The sequence below is a fragment of the Gymnodraco acuticeps genome, unplaced genomic scaffold (assembly GCF_902827175.1).
Source record: "Gymnodraco acuticeps unplaced genomic scaffold, fGymAcu1.1, whole genome shotgun sequence".
Classification (NCBI taxonomy): Eukaryota; Metazoa; Chordata; class Actinopteri; order Perciformes; family Bathydraconidae; genus Gymnodraco; species Gymnodraco acuticeps.
In genome coordinates, this window is record NW_022992187.1 from 48301 (window position 1) to 73855 (window position 25555).

The 25555-nt window shown below is 43.1% G+C and overlaps 1 protein-coding gene across 1 annotated transcript in view; it reads right to left on the reverse strand.

Moving 5' to 3' along the window:
- Window positions 1-25555, reverse strand: part of LOC117539121 (gamma-aminobutyric acid type B receptor subunit 1-like) — a gene marked incomplete at its 3' end in the record, with an annotated part of 152705 nt that overhangs the window by 41171 nt on the left and 85979 nt on the right. The window contains exons 5-6 of the mRNA XM_034205149.1: window positions 23539-23724; window positions 23142-23159 (exon numbers count right to left, since the gene is read on the reverse strand). Coding sequence (XP_034061040.1) covers window positions 23142-23159; window positions 23539-23724 — 204 coding nt within the window. The remainder of the gene's footprint in view (window positions 1-23141; window positions 23160-23538; window positions 23725-25555) is intronic.

The window sequence follows — 25555 nt, forward strand, 5'->3', positions numbered from 1 at the left end:
TTCTGCTGTGATAAAATGCCATCCTGTTCTAAACCACATCAAGGATTATTTCTGAAACAGTATGGAACTCAAATGCTTTTTCTCTTGCGGGTTTATCACAAGGTGAGTTCCTTTTTTTATTTCCTGCTTTTTAAACACATGTGCTCTGCAGTACAGGTTAGCTCTGAGTGTTAGCGAGGCTTGCTAATGTAAACAAAGACGAGATTACGTGCAAAACATGTCAGGCATTGTTTCTAGGGGTGTAACGGTTCACAAACATTTCGGTTCGGTACGTACCTCGGTTTTTAGGTCACGGTTCGGTACATTTTCGGTACAGCAGAAACAATGATCACAAAATATAAAATATTTGTTGGGGGTTTTTAATGATTATTAAACTGTGAAGAATGTATTCACTCAAATAAATACAAAATATAATAAAATAAACATTAAGGTGCAGCATTTCGATGAACTGAAATAATCTGTATTTGAACTGTACTGTACTAGTACCTAAGCAGACAGTTTGACATTAGGACTTGCTTGTCATTGTATTTTCATGTTTTTTAAAGAAAGATGAACTTGTCCATATTGCTTGCCGAAAGGGCAGATCTGCTGGCACTAACAATGTCTCCTGCTGTGGAGAACACCCTCTCTAGGGACAGAGGTAGCCAATACAGCCAGGTAGCGCTTTGCTAACATGGCAACATAAGGATATTTGGCGTTTGTAATAGCTTTGTCTCGGTCTGAACTCTCTGCGAGTGGTGGAGGCTTACATGCTAGTAGTGGGAGTTGGGTTTGCACTTCAGTCTTTTTTCTTTTGGTACCGGTGATATTCACATTCGGATGATGCCTTTTCAAATGAGAGTGCAAGTTTGATGTATTGCCAGCCGCGTAACCAATGTTAGTTGAACAATGCCGACAAACAGCTTTGGTTCGGTCCACCTGTCTTTGTCCGTCATCCTTGTACGTAACTGCGAAACCAAAATGTTCCCAAACCGGAGACTTCAATGATGCTGGAGGATTTTTGAGCTCGACTTTATCTGCGTTCGCCATTTTGACAGTTCTGACTAACTTTTGAATTACTGACTACATTTGAACACATCCCTGTGACCAGCTCTCATAGTATGCCTCTCTTCCAATTAAATGACTTGGTCGCTCTATGACGCGTTGAACCCAATGTGCAAATTACACTGAATGCTGCGACGCAGCACCTGAGATTACTTCCAAAAAGTTGTTTGCGTTCTTACGTTTAACGTTATATTCGTTCGGTACACTTCGGTACACACGTGTACCTAACCGAAGGGCCCATACTGAATATTTTCGGTACGAATACCGTTACACCCCTAATTGTTTCTGATAGCAACTTTCTGTGGGTCCGCCCCCGATTTGACGTCATATCGGCAGCAAATCTGTATCCGCTCGTTGTACCCAAGCGCAGTGGCGGCGCCAGACTATTTTTGTTGGGTAATCTATGGTAGGGCTAACCCATACAGTGGTGGGGCTCAAGTCAGTATTTGTAATGTAATTACATACATGCTATATCGCACCCCTTGACAGTGAAACGCCACGCGTGAGGCTTTTATTAGCTTTTATTAGTCTCCTTTTATCAGCTAAATTACATCGAGAGCAACAGGTGTGAGTTAAACAATACAATTGCCTATTCTGCTAATTCCACGTTGTTACAACATGCTACGCAGCGGCAGAAACAAGAAAAATTGGCATATATAATTGACACGGAGAGAGAGAGAGAGAGGGAGAGAGAGGGAGAGTGAGGGAGAGAGACAGAGACACAGGTAAACAGAGAGAGACAGACACAGCACACAACAGGTGGCCTGTGTTTCTATTGTCATACAAAACACTTTTTCAAATGACCCATTATTACAAAATATATTCAAAACTCACTATTCACTCTTCAGGTGGGTCGTGTGACTCTGGCACCTGTTCGACTTGTACCTCAATGCGAGGGCGTTTAAGAACAAATCTATCCATCCGCAATATACAAATAATCCTAGAAGTGCTGCTGTCTGTCTGCTGCAATTTACTCGGCGCGAGTTTGGGGACTTTTCACTGAACGTGACGTATCGACGTATCAGTAATGCATGACGCAGCAGACCCAACGTTTCGTTGCTCTGATTGGCTGTAGGTCTATTCAAATTGCATTCGGAGGCATTTTGATCTGACCGCGGCCGCGCTGATATTATAACGCAAGAGAATTTTCACACCTTTAGTGTATAAAACTCCCCCACTACTTAGACTATTCCATGCACCCCTCTAGCATAAGCCCGAATGGTCTCAACCATATTGCGTCAGTACTAGTGTTGTCACGATACCAACATTTTGGTTTCGATACCGATACCAAGTCAAGAATTGCGATTCCGATTATTTTTCGATACTTTTCTTAAAAAAAGGGAAACAGTCTTAAATGTAATTATTGTGCTTTATTTCACACCAGAACCATTTCAAACCGGAGAGACGTGATGTAATAATTACATATTTATTGTTTACACGTCATATGAATGAAATGATTGCCATGATAATACAACAGGAGAATGTAATGGTGTTTGGCGATTAGGCCCCGGTTTGCAGGATAATCATTCAGGAGGGAAAGAACCGCTCCGAAGAAATCCCCGGGGTCTAGACACTGGTGGTGGTGATGAGTAGGTGAGACCGGTCTGAAAGAGGAAGGTTTAGCTTTGTCCTGAAGGAGACAGGAGGCGAGAGGGGTGGAGGCGGGTTGCGTGTGATCATCTGCAATGACAACTGACAGGGAGGAAGAGCAGGCATTTAAGGAATTTAGCATGTGCAGCGATTGGCTGCTGAGGGGTGACGCCCTCGTATTTAATGAGGGGGGAAGGGAGCCATAGAGTGACGTGTAAGTGACTCGTGTTAGGTCTTCCTTATTGAACTTGCGCTAAAGCTTTCATAACCATAACACAAACTTTTAAACAATGAGAACAATAAACAAAATAAATGACAAGAATTCGTATTAAATAAAATTAAGCATCATCTCAAACAACTTTTTTGTTTTATAAAATATAATTTTTTTTATATTATATTAACATGTAATAGTACAGTAATATAAATAATTATTGACAAAATGTATATTGCAGATGTTAGCCACATTGGTAAGTTAGCTAAAAAGATAGCCATATTAGACAGTTATCATTGCCATTAATTGCCTCGTGTTTTCAAATTGGTACTTTAATTAATAAAAAAGGCGCGGTAAAGTCACAAACAGGATATTTGTCCGTTGGAGAGAAAGTCTGCAGCTTCCTCTCCAGTTGCCGGCCGTGCAGAAGAGAGCGTACAAGCATTCGTCCTTCCCGCTTCCTCGCTGTTCGCTCCTCCTCTCTGTGAGCTGTAGTGACGTAAGGGACTTCCCCCTCTCGTTCGTCTGTGTCCAATATCGCGTTAAACAGAGGATTTCGACATTTTACATTCATTGCTTACTTCCACATGCCTTTTCTCCTCCTTATCTCTTTCATAACTTTATATGTAATACATGTTAACGGCGTCAATAGCCACTTTAATGATACTAATGGGCGGTAGTCCCGGATGTCGTCATGAAGGATTTTCAGAATAAAAGCTTGGTATTGAGAACTTCCGGTTTTTTCCAGAATAAAATAGCATTTAAACTGTCGGTATGTTTAAGGTACATTATGCCATAAAACATTGATTTTCATTTCTAACACTCGTCAAACTACGAAAACGTTCGTTTGTCACAAAATAAATTACACTTGTTTGACTTAGATTTGAGGGCATGGGCATGATGTAATTATGTTATCACATTCACTAACCTGTCTGTCTTCAAATTATTTAAACAGCTCTGGATTCCGGTCGGCGGGTGCTTCGCCAAGTCTGATGTGTTGGCTCCCTTGGTTTGCAGGGATCAAAAACATTTCTTACAGACAGGCCTTGTGGTGTCCATAGGCTTGCCCTCACTGTCAGAGATATAGCTAAAATACTTCCAAATTTAGCTTCTGGAGTCTTTTTTGTCAACAAGCCGAGGCGCAGCGGCAGTTGCACTCCCACTTGCAGCCATGCTTCTCGTTTTCTCACATGCTCTGGCAGCTGGCGCGTGGCCGCGTGCACGAGAGAGGGGAGGGACTTAGAACGTGCTTGAGAGGGGCGGGACTGCAGGCACGGCTGCAGTGCAAGGAGTGGAAGCAGAGCGCTGAACACACACGGCTCTTATTAAAACGGCGCTTTCTCACCGGAGTACTTTTCCCCGTCATTCTGAAAGTACCGATACTAATGAAATGGAGGAATCGTACAGTTTTTAACGGCAGGGTATCGCGGTACCTTTCAAGTATCGGTGCACCGTGCAACACTAGTCAGTACCGTGCACTTGTTGTTACAGCAGGATCAATTTGTGTGTTGTGGACACGACCGGTAGATTTTCGCAATCCGTGTTCTCAACATGCTTACTTTAACATACTTTTTCATGGTCGGGCTAAGGTAGGGCTAAGCCATTTCTTGGTATGGCTGTAGCCTACCCCAGCCATATGATACCCTGGCGCCGCCACTGCCCAAGCGGCAAACTCTGGGGCGTATGTTATGGACGACGAACACAGGCCACTCGATTCACAACATTACCCTAACCCTCACACCAGATACTGACTACTAACATCAGTTAAGTTGAGGGGTTTTTCCATGCAAAAGGTTACATTTAGATGTTAACAAGCAATATGACTTTGTCAGCTTTCTAATTTAATGTATTAAAGGCAAAGATATTTAACACATAGTGAGAACTGCTACTATTTATCTCTCAATATTGTCTGTAAAAAACGTGGTAAAAGTGATTCTTTCAGTGAGACAACAGAGCAAGCTTCTACAGTTGCACTACGTTTTGTAACAGTTAAATATTATTTTGATAATAACATATATTTCAATGTTGATGAGCTTCATACTGTTCATTCATAATCTGATTGTCTTTGTAGCTCACTGTTGAAATAAAAAAAAAAACATTACAATTACAAAATAATTATATCTACAGCCCCTAAACACACCGCTTTCATAAATAACACACTTGTTCTGCAATAATGTGTTTTATGTTTCCTGTCATTTTTGTTAGGAAAGGACATGCCTGAAAGACACGACAGTTTCTCCTTCTCTGAGGGTCAAGAAGAACATCCAAGAGGAACATTAAAAGCTGATGTTATGAGATTTTAAGACCAGTACAGGACATTCACTAAGAAACTACTTTTATTGTGAAAACACTGTCAGCTGATCGAATGCAGCTATTTCCACATCTACACTCCATCAGCTGATTATTTATATTTGCCTCACTTTATGAGCTTCACATCACTTGTGCCTTGTACCGCAGAGTTTGCAATGTCACAAATAAATGGGGCCAATCTTCAGTCAGATGTGAATGTGTCATCTAACATTTTCAGTAAGAATAATGGACGAAAGGAGTGCAAACACAAATACAATTTATTGAAATGTGAACCAAAAGTTAATCAAACATGTTTTAAATAAAAAGCACATATGGACAGAAGGTGTAAACCTATTAAATGTATAAGTAAACACATTTAGTCAAATAAAGTGACAGAGTAGGCCTGTGCAGTTGGTATCAGCTTTGCCCAGCATGGGCTGCTCCATCAGGCCTGGTCCTCCTCGCTGAGGAAAGACCCTCAGTCCTCTCCAAACCAACAGACAGGACGTCCATCACACGGAGGTTTCTCCCTGAAGTCTCTGCAGCTCTCTGGACACCACGCTGTCTCAATCCGTCCACACTGAATATGAGTGGGGGAAAATGAAAATAATAAATGCTTTAGACAATACGAAATATAAAGTTGACTGTTGAGTTGCTCAGTTTTTTTAGATTGTCAATACTATTACTGTATAACTAATATCTCAGGTTAAGAGGCACATTCAAATAAAGATTGGTCTTTAAATACATGTTGTCTTTTGAATGGTTTGTCTAAAGTCAAGGATCTAGAACTGGTACTTAGTTTTAATGATACAGTCTGGTTATTATGCTGTTTGGAGGAGGCCTCACAGTTAAGAGCACTAACTAGCTACCATCACATGTACCTTAGCTTGACTTAAATGTATTAAACATATAATTAAGTGATATCAAAATATAAATAACTTGAAATAATACATTTGCTTGATTCCAGTGTTGAATTTAGCACAATTGCATACAAACGTTAAGGGGTTTTAAGATTCTGAAGTATTATGCTAAAAACTCAATAACTTAGATTATTATTTATAGTTTTGCTGAATAGTTTCATGTCCGCTTACCTTAGAAACGTAAAATGCCACGGCAATGTGCAGATGGGGAGCATGTTAGCTTAGCTTGGTAGCTTCAGCTAGCTCTGGAACTTTCAGCTCGGTGGCAGCAGGTCCCGCCTCTGCTCCGCCTCTTTGCCCTTATTTGGAGTAGGCGGGAGTTGAACTCTGACATCACTGTCGAGCCATTAGTGGCCGGCTCTGCCTACTAAGGGCTTCTCAGCAACTCTGCAGAATCCTATGGGTGACGTCACGGACCCTACGTCCATTTATACAGTCTATGGTTGTACTCCCGTTTTTAAAAGATTTGGGTACGGAGGAAAAGAGAGAGGGTTTTATTTTCTGACACTGCGTGAGTTTCCCCAACACACCGGGGACACATATTTATGTATAAAATACATCAAAAAGTGCATTTTGCATGATAGGTCCCCTTTAAATAAACAGTTTCTAAAAGTAAAAATGCACTATTAGTTGTATCCAGAATTATTTACTCTCTCCATTTATTTGACTGAGCCAAGACCAGCTGAGTGGTGGGGTTTATGTGGGAATCGCCGGAAGTTCCAGGGATGATCCATGTATTTGTTGTACATAGTCAGGCCATTTTACTTCATGCACCACTGAGCAACTCTCATAGGAACGAACAAGGCCTCGCCTCCAACGCTGTATCCAGAACTATTTATACAACTATCAGTGATGAGCTATGATAACATAATATCAATAAAATAATTGTATAATTGTATTCTATGTGCTTTTTTCTCGAAGACTTTTAGAGTAAACAGCAGTTTTGTTCTGGAGCTGTTGGTTGGAGCTTGCCAGTTTGTCAGTATTACCATTGTATAATGTAATGCAATTCATTTTACTACGGACAACATCCAAATAAATTAGAAGTTACTTACAAAAAACATATTTTAACCACACAGTCCTGGACAAGGCGTCTAATGTAGCCTGTAACCCACAACACCATCCAGCCATCAATTCCAACTGAATTCAATACATTTAAAAAAAACATTTGAGACACAGAGACATTTGAAGATCTAATGGTCAGAAAAAGTATAAACTAATGTAATTAACAGATTTTATGAGTCACAACTCACACGCTTTTATAGCAGATCGAAATCTAACAGTTGCTTAGCGAATTCATGGTCCAATGGGGATAAACCATTTGAATTGTATTGACCCTCCTGCAGGACAGGCTTTATTATCCTATAAAATGTGAGCATTAAAGTTGATTCTTCACCTTGGAAAATGTAGTTGACTCATGTCCACTCAGAAGCTTTTTCCACGGTTTGCTCAGCAAACTGTGCTGCTGTTAGTAAGGAAAACTGCTGAGTTCACTGATGTGGTTAAATGCTCCAGGAAGAGCTGTTGAGCAGACATAGAGTTAACTACAGAATTTTTTGTCAGACCATACAATAAAAACAAACTACTTTCTTCATTTTAATTCACATTTATCTTTCTTGTTACTGTAATTGACCTTTCTGTGTATTTATGCTTTACTGTTGTGTATTGTCATGTCTTTGTATGTACTCAATTGTATTGTATGTACTGTATGACAAGGAACCATAAGAACAGTAGCTGTAGTAGCATAGTTCGCTAGTGGAAACAAATGCATTTTAGTCTCCTATACAATGTAGGCTAATGTGCAGTCTCGTAATAGATCATTTATTACATATGGTTAATCCATGTTGTGGTTAGATTGTCAGGTCTATCTATAGATGCGAGTCAGCTGATTTAAATTTGAATCGCGTCTTTTCGTTCTCTAAGACTGTATTTGATGTTCTGTTTGCTTGTCATATATTCTGTGTAGATTTAAGAACACCTGAAGACGTATGTTAAGATGATGGCATTGTCGTGACAGTGTATGATATTAGCTTCTTCACTGAAAGCACCAGATGGATGGTGAGGTCATCATCATGAGACGTGACTGCTAAACAGCTGTGATGGAGGACACAGGAGAGGAGTGTCTCTACTATGGAATGATGGAGGTTATTTTCAGTGTTTTGTCTAATCCTACTCCGACCTCTCGCTACTATGGCCCTCGGTCAGAGACACATAAGTCATATGGCATCTTAAATCAGTTGGCCTAGCACGTTAGCTGTTAGCCTGCTCCTCATTCCTCTCTGTCTTGGTATCTTGTTTTCTCCCTTACTCATGTATTAGTCTTCATTAATGATGATGACACAAAACATGGCGTTTTAATTTAAAAGGACGGCAGTGGCTCAGTCTGTAGGGATTTGGCTTGGGAAGCGAAGGACTGCAGGTTCAAGTCCTGATCTGTTAAAAAAATCCAGTTCACAATCCGGGCACTTCAGAGATGTCCTTGACCAAGGCACCAAACCGAAAACACTGGCAGCTTGGGTTGCTCTGTGACATCTCCATAACAGAAATATTGTGTTAGTATGTGTATACTATATATGCATTCACACCTAATGTGTATAGGTCCTGTGCATGTGTATGTCTTGAAAACCTGTATTTTCCCTTGGGAATAAACAAGGAGTCTTAAGGGATAAGGGTATGGTTAAGGGATAAGGATAAGGGATCACTCTATAGCAGGGGTCGGCAACAGGCGGACCGCGGTCCGGATCCAGACGGACCCGGACCTATAATCAATACATTAATAGGGGATTTCAATTTTGACGGGGCGATTCTATTTTAACCACTGCCGACAGGGGGCGAAAGAGACGAGTGAGCGATACAGGGAGAGAAACACAGAAGAAGAGACGAGAGAGCGATACAGGGAGAGAAACACAGAAGAAGAGATGAGAGAGCGATACAGGGAGAGAAACACAGAAGAAGAGACGAGAGAGCGATACAGGGAGAGAAACACAGAAGAAGAGATGAGAGAGCGATACAGGGAGAGAAACACAGAAGAAGAGACGAATGAGCGATACAGGGAGAGAAACACAGAAGAAGAGATGAGAGAGCGATACAGGGAGAGAAACACAGAAGAAGAGATGAGAGAGCGGCAGAGAGAAGCGGAGAGGAAAGTAAGTGAAGAGAATAATTAGTGATACAGGGAGAGAAGCGGAGAGTGAACAGGCGTGTTAGCGGCAGACAGGGAGAGACAAATAATTTCACATGGCGCTCTCCAAGAAGAGGAAAGTGGACAGTGAGAACAGAGCTTTGAACCCTGAGTGGACTCATTCATGTTCATCCTGCCCTCTGGGAGCACAGAGCCAGTGTGTCTAATTTGTTCAGAGACTGTGGCGCTCATTAAAAGTGCCAAAACGCCACTATGAGACAAAACACAAAGTGTTTGACCAAACATTCCCTCAAGTCAGAACTGAGGTCACAAAAAATAAGCAGTCTCAGAGTCCAATATGATCAGTCCACCAGGATCAACATTAAAACTAAATATGGTTCCAGTGCAGGCTAACCGAGGCTAACCAATGAGCACCTGCATGTGTATGAGAATAGCCCTGACACCATTTCAGCCCAGATTTAAACTCCTGGCAGGACAAGCTCCAGCTCAATTCTCTCACTGAATTTAAACAAAGTGAGTGAGGGACTGCAATATAAGAGGGAAAGAAAGAGAAACTTTGAAACTGTTCAATTGTTATGATGTGTAAAGACTGATATTGTTCTATAAATCGTCTGAAACTGTTAAGTCATGATGTGAAACGGTTAACAAAGAAAAAGGGAAACTCCAGCTACTGCTACACTTTATTTTATTTATCTAAAATTAAACACTTTTAAGATGCACATATTTTCAAAAGCTATTTTATTTATTTTCTCTATTTTATTTTTAAATGCAGCCCGAGAGGAACATTACACATATCCACAGTATTTACTGTATATCTGTATAGTTCAATGGCAATAAATATTGTTGTTTTTGAATTGTACTTTCTTTATTTGATTGGCAGTCAGTTGTTGATTACATGCAGACGTTTATAAAGCTACAGGTCACTTCAATACATATCACACTAATTCATAAAGCAACTTAGACATTTTGATGTTCCGGACCTTTGCATGGGGAGATTGTCTCTAACTGGACCTCGTTGAATTTTAGTTGAATACCCCTGCTCTATAGGATATGAAAATACTATTTTGGTGTGTTTAGGTAATGGGAAAGACCTTGTGTAGGTGATACATCTAACAAGTTAATAAAATATAACAAAGACACAGAGTACCATGATAAGAATAGATGAACGTGAGTCAAATATTCTCTCTGTTCTGGTTTGTAAATCCCACTAGGCTTGACCACCAACCGCATGCTGTACTGTAGTAAATGGACTGCATTTGCAAATGGAGGATTCAAATTAAATTGTCTTTAATTGTTACACATTCACACAACACCGCACATATAGGGAACATGTAATCTCTGTCATACATCCCTGACCTAGGAGCAGTGGGCAGCTACTATAAAGTGCCAGGGAGCAGTATGGGGGGGCTTGTTCAAGGGCATCTTGGCAGTACCCGAGAGGCAAGCTGGCACCTGTCAAGATACCAGTCCACACTCTAGTTCCCATCAAAGTCCCTACGTACTAAAGCTTAGCTAAGGATAGAGAGTTGTGAGGAGACGACAAGAAAGAGACCATTATGTTTTGAAGCAGATTGGCATTGGCAGAAGTCGACCTCCTAATTTACATGAGTTCTATAGTCATAAAAACAAGGAAGCAATGAGCCACAAGTACGTATACAATTTTAAATCTTGTTAGCATAACTGCCTCACTATGGTTACGCTGGGTGTCCCGCAATATGAAAAGGAGTCCTCTTATGTGTTCTGAATACATTTTTGTTTTAGTGAAAAGATGATTGTGATTTTCTAATATTTTCTATTATCCCCCGCCCAAAACACACATATACACGGTGTTGGTCACAGGTAACAGTACCAAACCTGCACCGACACCTGGAGGCCTGAACATCAAATCATTTATAATTCCTGGATTAATATTGCATCCAGTTTAACAACCAGAGAAACTCAATACAGCATTGCTAACATTCAAACACCCACTGGACACAGTCATCGCTCCAGTCCATTATGCTGCCTTTTCATTTCCTCCAAGTGTGGAGCTGTGACAGACTCAGAGCTGTTGCCACAGCCTGAGCTCCTGCACAGACAAACAGCAGGCGGGCCATGGCCCGTCAATAAAGCATTGTGTGTGTTGTTTACCGAGGAGCTGACAGCTCAGGACTGATGCACACATTGACCTTTGTGGCCTGTTGGATAGAAAACTGAATGTGTTCACTGAGCTGTTTCCGCATCATCTGCACAATAGAGACCTCTGTCTTCTCGCTCTGTGTGATAGGCATGTTGTTAGACCTTCAAAAGCCACAAAGACCTGAGGATATTTATTGCAAGTGTGTCCTCTGCAGTTCACAAAAATATTATTGTAGTTTTCTATGAAATGTGTTAGGACAAATGCTGCTACAACATTTATCTACTTTTTGAATTGTGTTAATCACATATAAATGTGATACATATTTACAAAGCATAGTTATATTGTGTTGATATGTTATTGTGACAGGTAAATGACACAATAGAGCAATTCAAATTTTTAAAAAGTAATGATCAATACCAAAAAGATCACCACTTGCCCAGTCTGCTGTTCGTCCTTCCTCCAGGCTCAGGCCATCCCCTGAGCGTTCTGCTCAGTATCTTAACTGTGTCTAGGACTGCTCTCTTCTGTTCAGAGATCTCAGATGTAGTTCCTGGGACTTGCTGGAGCCACCCTCCCAGTATGGGTGTTACTGCCATGAGTGCTCCAATCACCACTGGAACCACTGTTGGCTTCCCCTTCCACACCTTCTCTAGCTCCTCTCTGAGCCCTCCGTATTTCCCAAGCTTCTTGTGTTCCTTTTTGTGATGGTGCTGTTCTTTGGGATTGCTACGTTTATCTCAACTGCCTTCTTCTGCTGTTTGTCCACCTGCACAATGTCTGGCTGGTTAGCAAACACCCATGTTATCAGTCTGGATCTGGAAGTCCCACAGGACCTTAGCTTTGTCATTCTCAGCCACCTCTAGAGGTGCCGCCCATTTTGACCTTCGGGCGTCCAGTCATTACAGGGCACAGATGTTCCTGTAAACTCATGGTCATGGCGTTCTATGTATGCTGCACTTGATTGCATCTTCTTACCCCCTGCTGTACTACCCCGGCACAATCCGCCTCCATGGATCTGGAGCTCAGTGCCTTTTCTCCTTCTGCCATGATTAGTGCCTCTGTGCTATTGTTCAGACCAGCCTTTTTCAGCCACTGGTAAGATTTGTCAATATCAGCCACTCCTGTCTGTCGGCGGTAGATGCCATGCAGGGGCCTGACCTTCCATGATGGTTCCTCCTCTCCCTCTGCCTCCTTATCGGTTTGTGCAGCCTGAGCCATTCACTAAGCATGTCCTCACTTGCAGCGATCTTACAGGTGTTCTCCTGGATTGTTGTTGTTTCGTCCAGGATAGTTGCCCTGAGGTTCACTAGTCCTCAACCACCCTCTGTCCTCTTAGTGCATAGTGTCAGGGAGCTGGACAACATGAAACCCTCCATGCATTGTGAGGAGCTTTTTCTGATATCAGTGGCTTCTATCTCTTTCTTTGGTCAGTTTATTATACCAGCAGTATGTGTTGATGGCTCGGAACTTTTTCTTCCAACACAGCTGACTCTTCAAGAGCTGCCTTACTCTGTGTAGGTACTCTGTGGCTACCTTCATTGTGGCCTCAACATGGTTTCCATTTGGGACCCCAAGGTATTTGCAGCTGTCCTGCACATCCACAATAACAGAGTGTCTTGAAGGTATATGACACACTTGATTGTAACTTGTGCAATTGGCTTTGACTTGGCTTCTAGAGTTGTCTTCCACAGTCCCGCTGATTTATGTTGATCATATAGAAAACCAAGTACCCAAGTATGATGCATTTAGTCGTAGGCTTTCTTGTAGTTGATCCAGGGAGTGCAAAATGAGTTTGTCTGGTCCTACTGCCTGGTGTTTGGTTCCCCTTGTGTCTTTGTAATTTCCTTCCTGGGTCCTCTTTCATTGTCAAACCTCCCTGTAGTTCTGATGGAGGGGTGACTTCCCTCCATGTTGCCTTGATCTTAGCTTTCAGCCTCCTTCTATGTTGAGGATACGGCTCCTGGTGGCCTATTCCGTTCATCTTGGCTGAAGAGCATTTACCACTTTCAGGACCTAATGATTTACAGGGCTATTTAGGTTCGTACTGGGTAGTTTATTTACCCCCAAAAATGATACGCTGATTTACAGACGTATCTTTCCCAATGTAAATCAATTGGAAAAAGTATTTATGTGCCCAGTGATGTCCCGTGACTGACACGGAAGTTGTAGAACCACTGTTTGGCCACCATGAAAACTGCCTGGATCACTTTCTGGGGGCTTGAGGTAAAGTGGCTTGACTCCTGAGTATAAATAGACCCAGATCATACAGAGAACTTCAGCATCCAATTGTTATGGCCTTCTCTTCTGCCTAGTCTGAGACAGGTGGGAGCCAGGTGTCAACAATCCATTCAACTCTGCAATAAAACTCCAACCCTAACCTGACTGAGTCTAGTCTCTAGCTTTATTATTTAACCTCCCTGTTTATTCTGTTGAAATGCCAAAAACTTTCAACTTAGGCCACATACAGTAAAGATAGCCCGAAAGAGAGTCAATCTTCATCCCCATAGACCTCCGTGATAAGAAATGGTGAATAGATTATTCTGAAAACATCAGTTCTCTTTGTCACTATGCTTGGGGATGATACAAGTAAACAGGTGGGAGTCTGGTGACCCCAATTTCACAGTATGAGAAGCACATATGTATTTAATGACATTAATGATAGCTGCATTCCACTTGTGAGCGCCTACTTTAGTACATGCTGGCTTACTGGAATAGCTTGCCCTGCATCCACATCATCATCTGATGTGACAGGGACCTAGTTGGATGCAAAGAACTACAGAGCAGCTGGGATTTATTGTCTGCCTCTCAGTAGCCGGCGGGCAAACAGTAGATGCAGTTCAAACACAGAACTTCCTTAGTTCCATGGCATAAATAATGGAAAACAAAAAACGTTGTTATTCTTTACTTGTATTTCTAACTAGCTACGTTTCTAACAGGGAAAATGGAATCTCAAAATATGAGAGCAGAGGATGTTATGAGCAAGCACACATTCTATATTCTTATTTATAGTAAGTAGTGATCACAAACAGCTGCTTTCCTTCCATTGATGGATTTCTTGCTCCTGTCTGTTTGTTCTCCTTTGGTGTCCTGGTTTTAATTTGTTTGCATTTAACATGCTTGTTTCAGTGTCATCAGCATCACGTAATTACGAGTTTTTTGGACATACTAATTGTGCCTTCCCTACTGCAGGGAACTATAAGAAAAGGAGAGTGTAACCAGCAGGACATTGGAAGAAGTTGGATCCCTGGGGACTGCTTAGTCGCCTTACTCTCTTTGTTGGGTAACGATGAAAGATAAGCTGGCCAGACAGGTGGACAGCGTGTCTCCTGACCACGGAGAAGACAGGAGGACAGACAGGAGGACAGCGTGTCTCCTGACCACGGAGAAGACAGGAGGACAGACAGGAGGACAGACAGGAGGACAGACAGCAGGACAGACAGGAGGACAGACAGGAGGACAGACAGGAGGACAGACAGCAGGACAGACAGGAGGACAGACAGGAGGACAGACAGGAGGACAGACAGGAGGACAGACAGGAGGACAGACAGCAGGACAGACAGGAGGACAGACAGCAGGACAGACAGGAGGACAGACAGGAGGACAGACAGGAGGACAGACAGGAGGACAGACAGGAGGACAGACAGGAGGACAGACAGGAGGACAGACAGGAGGACAGACAGGGGGACAGACAGGAGGACAGACAGGAGGACAGACAGCAGGACAGACAGCAGGACAGACAGCAGGACAGACAGGAGGACAGACAGGAGGACAGCGTGTCTCCTGACCACGGAGCAGACAGGAGGACAGACAGGAGGACAGACAGGAGGACCAACAGGAAGACAGACAGGAGGACAGCGTGTCCCCTGAGCCACGGAACAGACAGGAGGACAGCGTGTCTCCTGACCACGGAGCAGACAGGAGGACAGACAGGAGGACAGACAGCAGGATAGACAGGAGGACAGACAGGAGGACCAACAGGAGGACAGACAGGGGGACAGCGTGTCTCCTGACCACGGAGCAGACAGGAGGACAGACAGGAGGACAGACAGGAGGACAGACAGGAGGACAGACAGCAGGACAGACAGGAGGACAGACAGCAGGACAGTGTGTCTCCTGACCATGGAGCAGACAGGAGGACAGACAGGAGGACAGACAGCAGGACAGACAGGAGGACAGTGTGTCTCCTGACCACGGAGCAGACAGGAGGACAGACAGGAGGACAGACAGGAGGACAGACAGGAGGACAGACAGCAGGACAGACAGGAGGATAGACAGGAGGACAGCGTGTCTCCTGACCACGGAGCAGACAGGAGGACAGACAGGAGGACAGACAGGAGGACAGACAGGAGAACAGACAGCAGGACAGACAGGAGGACAGACAGCAGGACAGTGTGTCTCCTGACCATGGAGCAGACAGGAGGACAGACAGGAGGACAGACAGCAGGACAGACAGGAGGACAGTGTGTCTCCTGACCACGGAGCAGACAGGAGGACAGACAGGAGGACAGACAGGAGGACAGACAAGAGGACAGACAGGAGGACAGACAGCAGGACAGACAGGAGGATAGACAGGAGGACAGCGTGTCTCCTGACCACGGAGCAGACAGGAGGACAGACAGGAGGACAGCGTGTCTCCTGACCACGGAGCAGACAGGAGGACAGACAGGAGGACAGACAGGAGGACAGCGTGTCTCCTGACCACGGAGCAGACAGGCTCAGCTGCAGTCTGCTGCTGTGTAATGGAGAGCAGAGAGCTGCCCCGCCTCACTCTAAACATCCACAAAACACTGTTTGCTCAACAGATGAGGAACATAAATCTCCTGTTCTCTCTCAGGCCCAATGTCACTCTGCTCTCCGTCTCCTTTACCCACCCTGGAATATAAACCAGCACCTCCATACCTATCCTCTGTATCCCCCCCCCCCCCTCTGTCTGTGCATACCTGCAGATGTGAGACAGGTCATCCATCACTGTACAGCTCAGTGTGATGATGGTGCAGAGAGCGTCTCACCCTGAGACATATGAAAAAAGACATTTAATTAAAGTCAATGTTTCATTTTTTTAGTGTGTGTGATATGGTGAAATAACAGTGCCTTCATACACTGCAGTTACCAACTAACTGAGCCAATCTGTAAGAGCCTTGCATTGGATAATTACTGCAGTGAATAATCTGTTATAGCTGGCAACAAGTTGTTTATCCCCAGCTGGTGTGCTGAATACCTCTCCCACCTCTACTCAGCCCCCGGCCATCAGCTCACAGTCACCTCTCACATCAGCCCCGGTTTCTAATATAAATATAAATGTGCGTCTGCTGCTGTGGGGAAACTATGGAAACTACAGTTTTCTATACAGCGGACTACAACATGGATGTTTAATAAGAACGAGGGACTACTGTAAACTCATCTAGAGACTCTGCACCGTGCTCTGATGCTGTTGCTTTATGCTTTATGAACAGAGAAACAGAGAAACATATTCTTCAGGACCAAAGTTGGAATTGAAATAAAAAAGGAAAGTGAAACTTATGCTCGTCACCCTCTCCCTCCGGTCCACATTAATACAAATGATCCCAATACGTATGATTGTATGAAAAGATCTTAAAATCAATACAGATGTATTTATTATAAACGTTAGTCCTTAACATCTATCACTGTGTATATCACCATTCAAACATCTTTTAAAAGTTGAACAAACCCCACACAGCTCAGTAAAGACTGTGAGATGTTGACTTTATTTGATCATTTCAGTAAAAAACTAACGTTCATATTTCTCTTTTTGATTATAATACTGATGAACGTTCAAAACAAAGCACTTTGGCAACTTACCACATACGTTTTAAAAAGCTTAATAAGCACCGTAACGTTCATGATATCATTTCTCCGTCATAATCGGTTGTTTCCGTGAACGGCCGACTGTTGTGTGACGTCAAATGCTGCGGCCGCAAGGCATTGTGGGGCAGCATTTTCTCCTCTCCTTTCGGTGCCGGCCCGTCCACACAGCGGCGTGCGTTGACGCTTGCCGGCGGGCGTGTCTGACACTCGACCAAACAACCAATCACATGAATCTCCCGCCCCTGACACACAAGCAGCGGTTTGATTGGCTAGAGCTTGTACTGGCATATGATTCGATTGGCTGACGCTTCTGCCGAGGCGTTAAAAGTTGAACATTGCTCAACTTTTGCAGCGAGCCACGCATGAACGCTCCGCGTCGCTTCCCACTATGCAGTTCGGCTAAAAGTGACGTCACCCTATTCAAAGTGAATGGGCAGAAGCGTTGGAAGCTTCAACGCACGCCTCTGTGTGGACGGGCCGTGAGGGGTGTCCAGTGGTTCCTAAGCTAAAGGAGGTTATAAAGGAAGTTTGAAACCTCCTTTCCTATCATCTAGAGAATTGGAACGGCACTTAACATGGCTGCCACTGAGGGACTTCCGGGTCATTTCACTCCGTTAGGAAGGTTCCTAAGCTAAATGGACTATTGGACCGCAACCCTGGTCTTTCCATCAATGGAGATTTTCTTCCCTGATGGCACGGACATATTCCAAGATGACAACGCCAGGATTCATGGGGCTCACATTGTGAATGAGGGGTTCAGGGAGCATGAGACCTCCTTTGCACATGGATTGGCCCCCACAGAGTCCAGACCTCAACCCCATTGGGAGCCTTTGGGATGTGCTGGAGAAGACTTTGTGCAGCGGTTCGACTCTCCCATCATCAATACCAGATCTTGGCAGAAAATGTATGCAACTCTGGACAGAAATAAATGTTGTGACATTGCAGAAGCTTATCGAAATGATGCCACGGTGACTGCGTGCCTCACTCAAAATTAAAGGGGGTCCATCGAAATATTAGAGTGAGACTTTTTTTTGGACGGGCAGTGTATAATCTCCAGGCCTGGAGTTTGCAGTACATCAGCCATGTGTGTTTTCAGTGGGTCACGTCCTGGGGGGTCTGCGGTTGCTTTTATAGTTTGTTTATTGCCGTCACAATCCCAGTTCTCGGCTAATCTGTTTCCTGTTATATTTTTAAACCTACTGTACACCTGCATGTTATTACCTCCTTAGTTCAACTTCTTTTTAAGTACTAGTTGTTGTTCATTCTTTGTTGGATTGTTGTTTGTCTTATATTGGGGGGTTCAGTTCTGTTTCACCTTTTCTGCAACAAGCCTTTAAATAAAGGTAGGTTCTGTTAAAAGTATCTGTCAACTGCTTAGCTGGAAGGAGCTTCAGTTAGCACTTGAAGCAACAGAAGGTATGCTGATCCGGTGGGGAGTCAGGGCAGTATGGGATCATACCCCCATGATAAATGCTAACCGAAGGTCTGTTTTCCTATTGACTTACATTGGGAAAGAGAGCGCTTACTGAAATCATTAAGACCTAAAAGTTGGTTTTATTCAAGTTATTCTTGGTCCTCCATTTATGTTGCACAGCTGAGACCGGAGGAGACCGAGCTGATAGGAGGGGGGGCTTAATGAAAACGCAAGCTGTATCCAGTACTAAAATGATAGCTACACAGTGCTCTTCAAATAGCAGGTTCAAGTAAATATCAACACACAGATATTTCTAAGGTCACATAAAATCAACCTGCTGATTTTAAATTAAAGTCAATATCTAATATTACTATAAAAGAGACACTGATCATTAACCAGCTCACAAATCTCTCTGTAGGTCTCACTTGTTTCTGTAGATTTGAGTCCCAGGGAGTCTAAAATCATTAAGTCTAACACACTGGGGTCTGGAGATAAGTTTATCTAAAATCCAAGCAATTATGGAGCAGTGAAGGTCACATTCATCCCGGAGCATCCACATTCTTTATTACTGCTGAGGAATCATTCAAACATCGAAATCAAGGATTCCTTCAGAACTGTCTAAAAAGATCCAGCATGTCTCAAGCTCCTGTGTATGTCTAAAAAGGGACAGCGGCTACCACTGAGGACATATCCTCTGTCTTTATTCTGTGAGGGAGACTTATTTTAATGGCAACATGTATGGAGGTCATGAACTGTATAGAATGGGAATGCAGGAGAAACTGAATAATTCATTTCTTAACTTGTCGCAAAAATCTAATCAAGAAGTGTTCACGCTGAGAGAGGAGGAGTAAACAGCTCCTCAGCATGAGACTGCAATCACCCTCCATCAGCTTCAGATGCTGTGGATTCCACTGGGGTGTCAGGGAAATGCTGTGTGAATGATATTTATCCACCTTGAATCTGCTCAAGCATTTCTTTTTATTCAATAAAAATACTGAAAAAACTATTATATTTAACACCATTTTAAGTTAAATTCTTAAAAAATTAATGACATGATGATTTTAGTACTAATCTGAACAGCGTAAGGTGAATGAGGTTTTATAGTTTTAGGGGTGAAATGATCCTATCTGAACAGTGTTGCTGTTATCAGTATTGCTATACCGAGACAAAGGAAGTCCTATTTTTAGAGCAGAAACTGCCTTATCCCACACAGCTGTTTGCTGTTCAGTTATTCAGAGGCTATTACCAACTGCACACAACAGTGGCTTAATGACCTTCTCTGAACAAAGAGCTGGGAGGCTATGTTTAAAAGCAGCCACCCACTCTTCATCTGGGAGGCAGCAGCTCCGTTATAGGCAGCACAATGTCGCCACCTTGAGATCAGACTGTCAGTCAGGGACTCAGTCAGTCTGGAATCGCTCATAATAAACCGAGTGCATTCCATTTCCTTTATTCATGCTGTCTCCTGTACCAGGCGCAGGGTTTATATATTTAATGCTAATGTTCCACTTTTTCATACATCTACAGTATAAATCTGCTCTTCCCTCTCTGTCAGTTGTCATTTCAGGTGACAACGCGCAACCCTCTTCCACCCCTTCGCCTCCTGTCTCCTAATACAGGGCCAAGCTAAAACCTTCTCCCTTCAGACCGGACCGAACCACTTATCACCACCACCAGTGTCTAGACCCCGGGGGGTTCATCAGAGCGGTTTTTACCCTCCTGAATGATTATCATGCAAACCGGGGCCTAATCGCCAATCACTATTTCATTCATATGATGTGTCCCGGTAATAAACATGTATTTCATACATCACGTCTCTCCTGATTGAAATAGAAACTTCGGAGATTCACAAGTGGGGGGGATCTACTGACATTTTCCTATGTAGTAGAAAAAAACTTGAGAATCTCTTCAGGACATTATTTCATGCTTCTAAACACTAACACAACTGTAACTGGAAGCGGTAATTTCTTGGTTAAGTACTCATACCTGCACCACTCTTTAGTATGTACTGTCAAGTCACATCCATTGTGAGCTGCTGCTTAAAGGTCCCATGTCATGGCCATTTCTACTGATCATAATTCCATTGTTGAGGTCTACTAGAATAGATTTATACTGTGCAATTTTCCAAACTCACATACATCTCTATATAGTATGTGTATTCACTCTCTGTCCTAAACGCCTTGTTGGAGCCCCTGGGCCGTGTTGGCGGGACGTTGCTGCTCCGCCCTTTGAGACTCGAGGAGAGGACAGTGTGAGCTGTATTACTGGTGTAGTTTCCTGGTTGCTGTGTGGGGTCTGCGAGACAGCGAGACACACGAAACTCAGCCTGAGCACACACGCGTGAAAAGATACGGTGAGTGTTTCTCCGCGATCCCAACTCGTCTATTACCAACGTTCAGGGAGCTCTATGCTCCACTGCGTTTGATAGTGACGCGAAGGGATCCTGGTGTGTGAGGAGCTCCACGGATTGGTCCATTTGGGTCGTCGTTACGTCACTTGGTACCAGGAAGAATCTAAAAATATCCGACGAGGCGTTCTGGGGCAGCACAGACAGGTCTTTTCTGTGTTAGGGTTTTACTCGCTACAGGGTGTACTTTGAGGGTTTGTGACTCTGCAGACCGTTTACATGCAGAAAAAGCTACATAACATCTTTAATGTCATGTTAAGTTTAAGTGTACCTTAACAATGCACATTGCATCTACAGTGACAATGATAAAAAGTCAAAAGGATCCTTTAGTAAGTACTTAGCCTCAAGTTGGACCCATTCATTATTTGGAGCTAACCATTCATCACGGTCCGACTTCTCAACAGCACCAAACACACATTTCAAACCATGGCTCTAAGGAATAGTGGAACCTTAAACCTTATGAAGACAAACAAGCTGGCAAGCGTGTACAATTTAGTGACGGAACCAAAAAATGATAAGTAATATAACATGTTTCAGTTTAAAACGTTGGGTTGTGTATACGCTATATAATATCATTCAACCTGCATGTGCTAGCACTCTGAAAGGGTTTAGATTTAAAAATAACTATTGATACATTCCAACTAGGGGTGTAACGGTTCACAGAAGTCACGGTTCGGTTCGTACCTCGGTTCGGGGGTCACGGTTCGGTACGGTTCGGTACAACAAGAAAAAGCAAAAAAAAAGTCCCAAATGCATAATTCCAGGTTTGTTGTTATTTATGTTTGAACAGTAGTGCAAGTTTCAGTTTTTTTTAAAAAGAACTCTGACATTTTGAATAATGAACTGTATTAAACAGTTAAAAACAAACCTTACACAGTACACTCAGATGGCCATATTATTTATAATGGCTGATGTCAAACAAAAAGGTTTCATCAAGCTGTAAAACTAAAAAGAATGTCTTGAAAATATGACATCATAAATAAAAAGAAAGTGTTTCAAGTCATAAAACATATGCCAAAAGCTTCCGTTATTTATTTTGGTCTCACGGCTTTCATGTCTCTTGGCTTCTTAAAAACAGCGGGGATCAGCTGCTGAACTGCTGTTGTCTTTTGCCGGGCTCCGGTGATTGGCAAATCTGGGTGATGCCTTCTGATATGATTTAGCATGTTTGGCGTGTGTTACCATTAGCATACCACACCACTGTAGAACAACGGCGACACACCGTCCTCGTCCGATCCACCACTCGTACACTCCATCGTTGTTGTAGTCCACAGGGAAGGGAACCCGAAATGTTCCCACACAGCTGATTTAAAAGAAGCAGGTGGTTCTAGCTCCTGTGTGTTATCTGAAATCACCATATTAACTTTTCTTCTTCTTGTATTTTGTTGGTTTTGTTGTTGTGTTTCTTCTTGTTCTTCATTTGTTGTTTAAGGGCGGCTGGCAAACAGCTTTTAGGCGCAATACCGCCCCTGGATTATATATAGTGTAGTGGATACTGCCCTGAATGACAGACTTTTTTCCCACTCGTAAAATTGGGTCGTATTCGTCGTGTGAGCCGAACCGTGACGTCCGAACCGTGACGGTACGGGACGAATACGGATACCGTTACACCCCTAATTCCAACTAATCAGTAGTATGCTTCATCACCTGAATCACATGAGATGGGTTTGTATGAACACCCATTTCTTGCTGCTAAATACCAAACCCCAGCCAGGTGTTTGGTGTGAAGAGAACAGGAGCTGTGATTGGTCAGCATGGGCTGTGTGTTTCAGATGATGCAAGGGATAGCTCAGAAAGGGTACAAGTTGAACAAATATGCATTGTATTCTTTCATATTCTGTAACAAAAGCATTCTTCATATATGAATGATTCTTTAGCAGATAACGGACAAGGGTCATTTGATTAAGCTGCTTTGAATACCCGTGCATGTGTCAGGGGCAGAGTAACTACATGTCACATGATTTGTAGAACTTTTATAGTGCTTTGAAGACCTGGCATTGTACGATAGATGTTACGAACTGCAGAACAAAGTAACATTATGGGATCTTGTTTGATGTCTGTCGGCATTCCGAAGCTAATTAGCACCACGCTGCTAGCGTTCACCACCTACACAACACACTGCTGGATAACAGTGGCATTCAAAGTATTTCAAACATTTATTGATTTTTTATTTTCTTACCTTTGTAGTGCCGATCATCTTTGGGAACAGAAAAGAGGAAACAAAACAGAGTTTGGTTTTACAGCTTATCTTAGAACATCTAAGAACAATCAGGACACACACATATTCTATATCTTCAAATATTTGAACACTGCAAAAATACAACAGAGCCAAAAGTCCCAGTCATCACTGCCTCCTTCTGCTCTTCTCTTTAGAATGAGTGTACTGAGGGGACATTTGAACATGCCGTACAGAGAGACTACTACTGTTGAAATGACTTGTCTCGGTTAAGACTGATAGCAAGTCAAAGTAAAACATGTAAACATCAATGAAACTGGCTCATGTGCAATTTAAGAAAGCTGGTAATTGGTCAATAAATTGCTAACAAAGCTTCAAATCTGAATGAGTGTGGACTCACAGTGACACACAGGTTTGGGCGTGTCCCACTTGCCCATCTTGTTGCACTGTGTTGAGTTTCTGCCCATGAGGATGAAGGAGGGCAGACAGCTATAGTGCAGCACTGTCCCTTCCACCGGGGGCCCCAGAGGCCAAGAGGACACCCGGCCATTTTCCAATGATGTCCACACCCGGGGACACATCAGCACTGCAGAGAGGCACAGGAGACTTTTTTAATACAACGGGGACACTGTCAGTGTGGTGGTGTAATGCTGCCCTGTGAAAGTGGCTTTACTAAAGAAAGAGTGCATGGTGTCAAATATTAGGTAGGCAGACAGGCAGAGAGAAAAGGGAGTGAGGGAATTGTAGCGCAACAGAAGGACATAATGAAGTGGAGTTTTAAAAGGGAAAACTTGAACAGTGAACAACCAAAAAAACAATCAAAGCTGGATTTATAGCAAGTACCTAATTCAAGCGGTGTGAGGTGTGACCATGAGACAGGAGACAACATGCCTGGTGGCAGTGGTGGAGAGTAACTACATTGTATTTTTTTTGTACTTTACTTGAGTATTTCAATTTAAAACTCCTCTGTATTTCTACTCCACTACATCTCAAGGTTCAAGGGTTCAAGGTTCTTTATTAGTCATACGAACATAGCTACAGTGTAGTTGTGTCGATGAAAATCTTGTGTCACAGGCTTCTCCAACAGTGCAACACAAAACACAGATAAACCGAAAAATATAGTGCAAGTAAATAGTAAATGTAAGAAGAAAAATAGTTTAAAAAAGTGAAATAGTGCAATAAGAGTCTATGCAAGTCATTGAAATATGATATATTGGGTAAATAGATACATAATTTTTAAGTAGCAGCCAGATGAATATTAAGGATGTTGTTTCAGCAGTTCAGGTGTTTAACAGTCTTATTGCCTGTGGGATGAAACTGTCCCTGAGTCTGGTGGTTTTAGTCCGGATGCTGCGGTACCGCCTGCCAGACGGCAGCAGGCAGAACAGTTTGTGGATGGGGTGATGGGGGTCTTTTGTAATCCTGAGGGCTTTCTTCCTGAGCCGCTGGGAGTAGAGGTCCTCCATGGAGGGCAGCTCCGTCCTGGTGATGTTCTGTGCAGTTTTCACCACCCTCTGTAACGCAGCGTCCACACGGCGGCGTGCATTGAAGCTTGCCGGCGGGCATGTCTGAAACTCGACCAACAACCAATCACATGAATCGCCCGCCCCTGACACACAAGCACGTGGTTTGATTGGCTAGAGCTTGTACTGGCATATGATTTGATTGGCTGACGCTTCTGCCGAGGCTTCAAAGGTTGAACATTGCTCAACTTTTGAAGCGAGCAACGCGAGCAAAGCGAAGTGACGCTCCCACAATGCAGTTCGGCAAAGTGTGACGTCACTCCATTCAAAATGAATGGGCAAAAGCATTGAAGCTTCAACGCACGCCGCCGTGTGGACGGGCCCTAAAGCCTTACGGCCCCTTCTTTTTGGGGACAGGAACGATGGTGGAGTGTTTGAAGCATGTCTGTGAACACCTCTGCCAGCTGAACTGCACACACCCTGAGAACACGGCCAGGGATGCCTTCAGGTCCAGGAGCCTTGTGTGGGTTAACCCTTTTAAAGGATTTGCACACATCTGCCCTGTTTAAAACAAAAGGGCAGGGCTCCTGGTCCTTCTGTGCACCCCCAGCCTGGCTGCTCTCAAAACATGCAAAAAAAAATGATAACTCATAAACAAATACTGAACTTTGAACGCCTCCGTATAATAAACACATGATATGCTGATATGGTATCATGCTAATCTACAGTTTGTTCCACATTGACAAACTGCAACACTAAAACACATGTTTATAATAAATATAATATAATAACCATAATAATAAAATACTGAAAAGATCCATTCTGCATTTAGAGTACTTTTACTTTTGATACTTGAAGTACATTTTGATGCTAATATTTTTATAATTTGAGTCACATTTTGTAATCAGGGCTTTTACTTTTAGTGAAGTATTTTACGACCATAGTATTTGTACT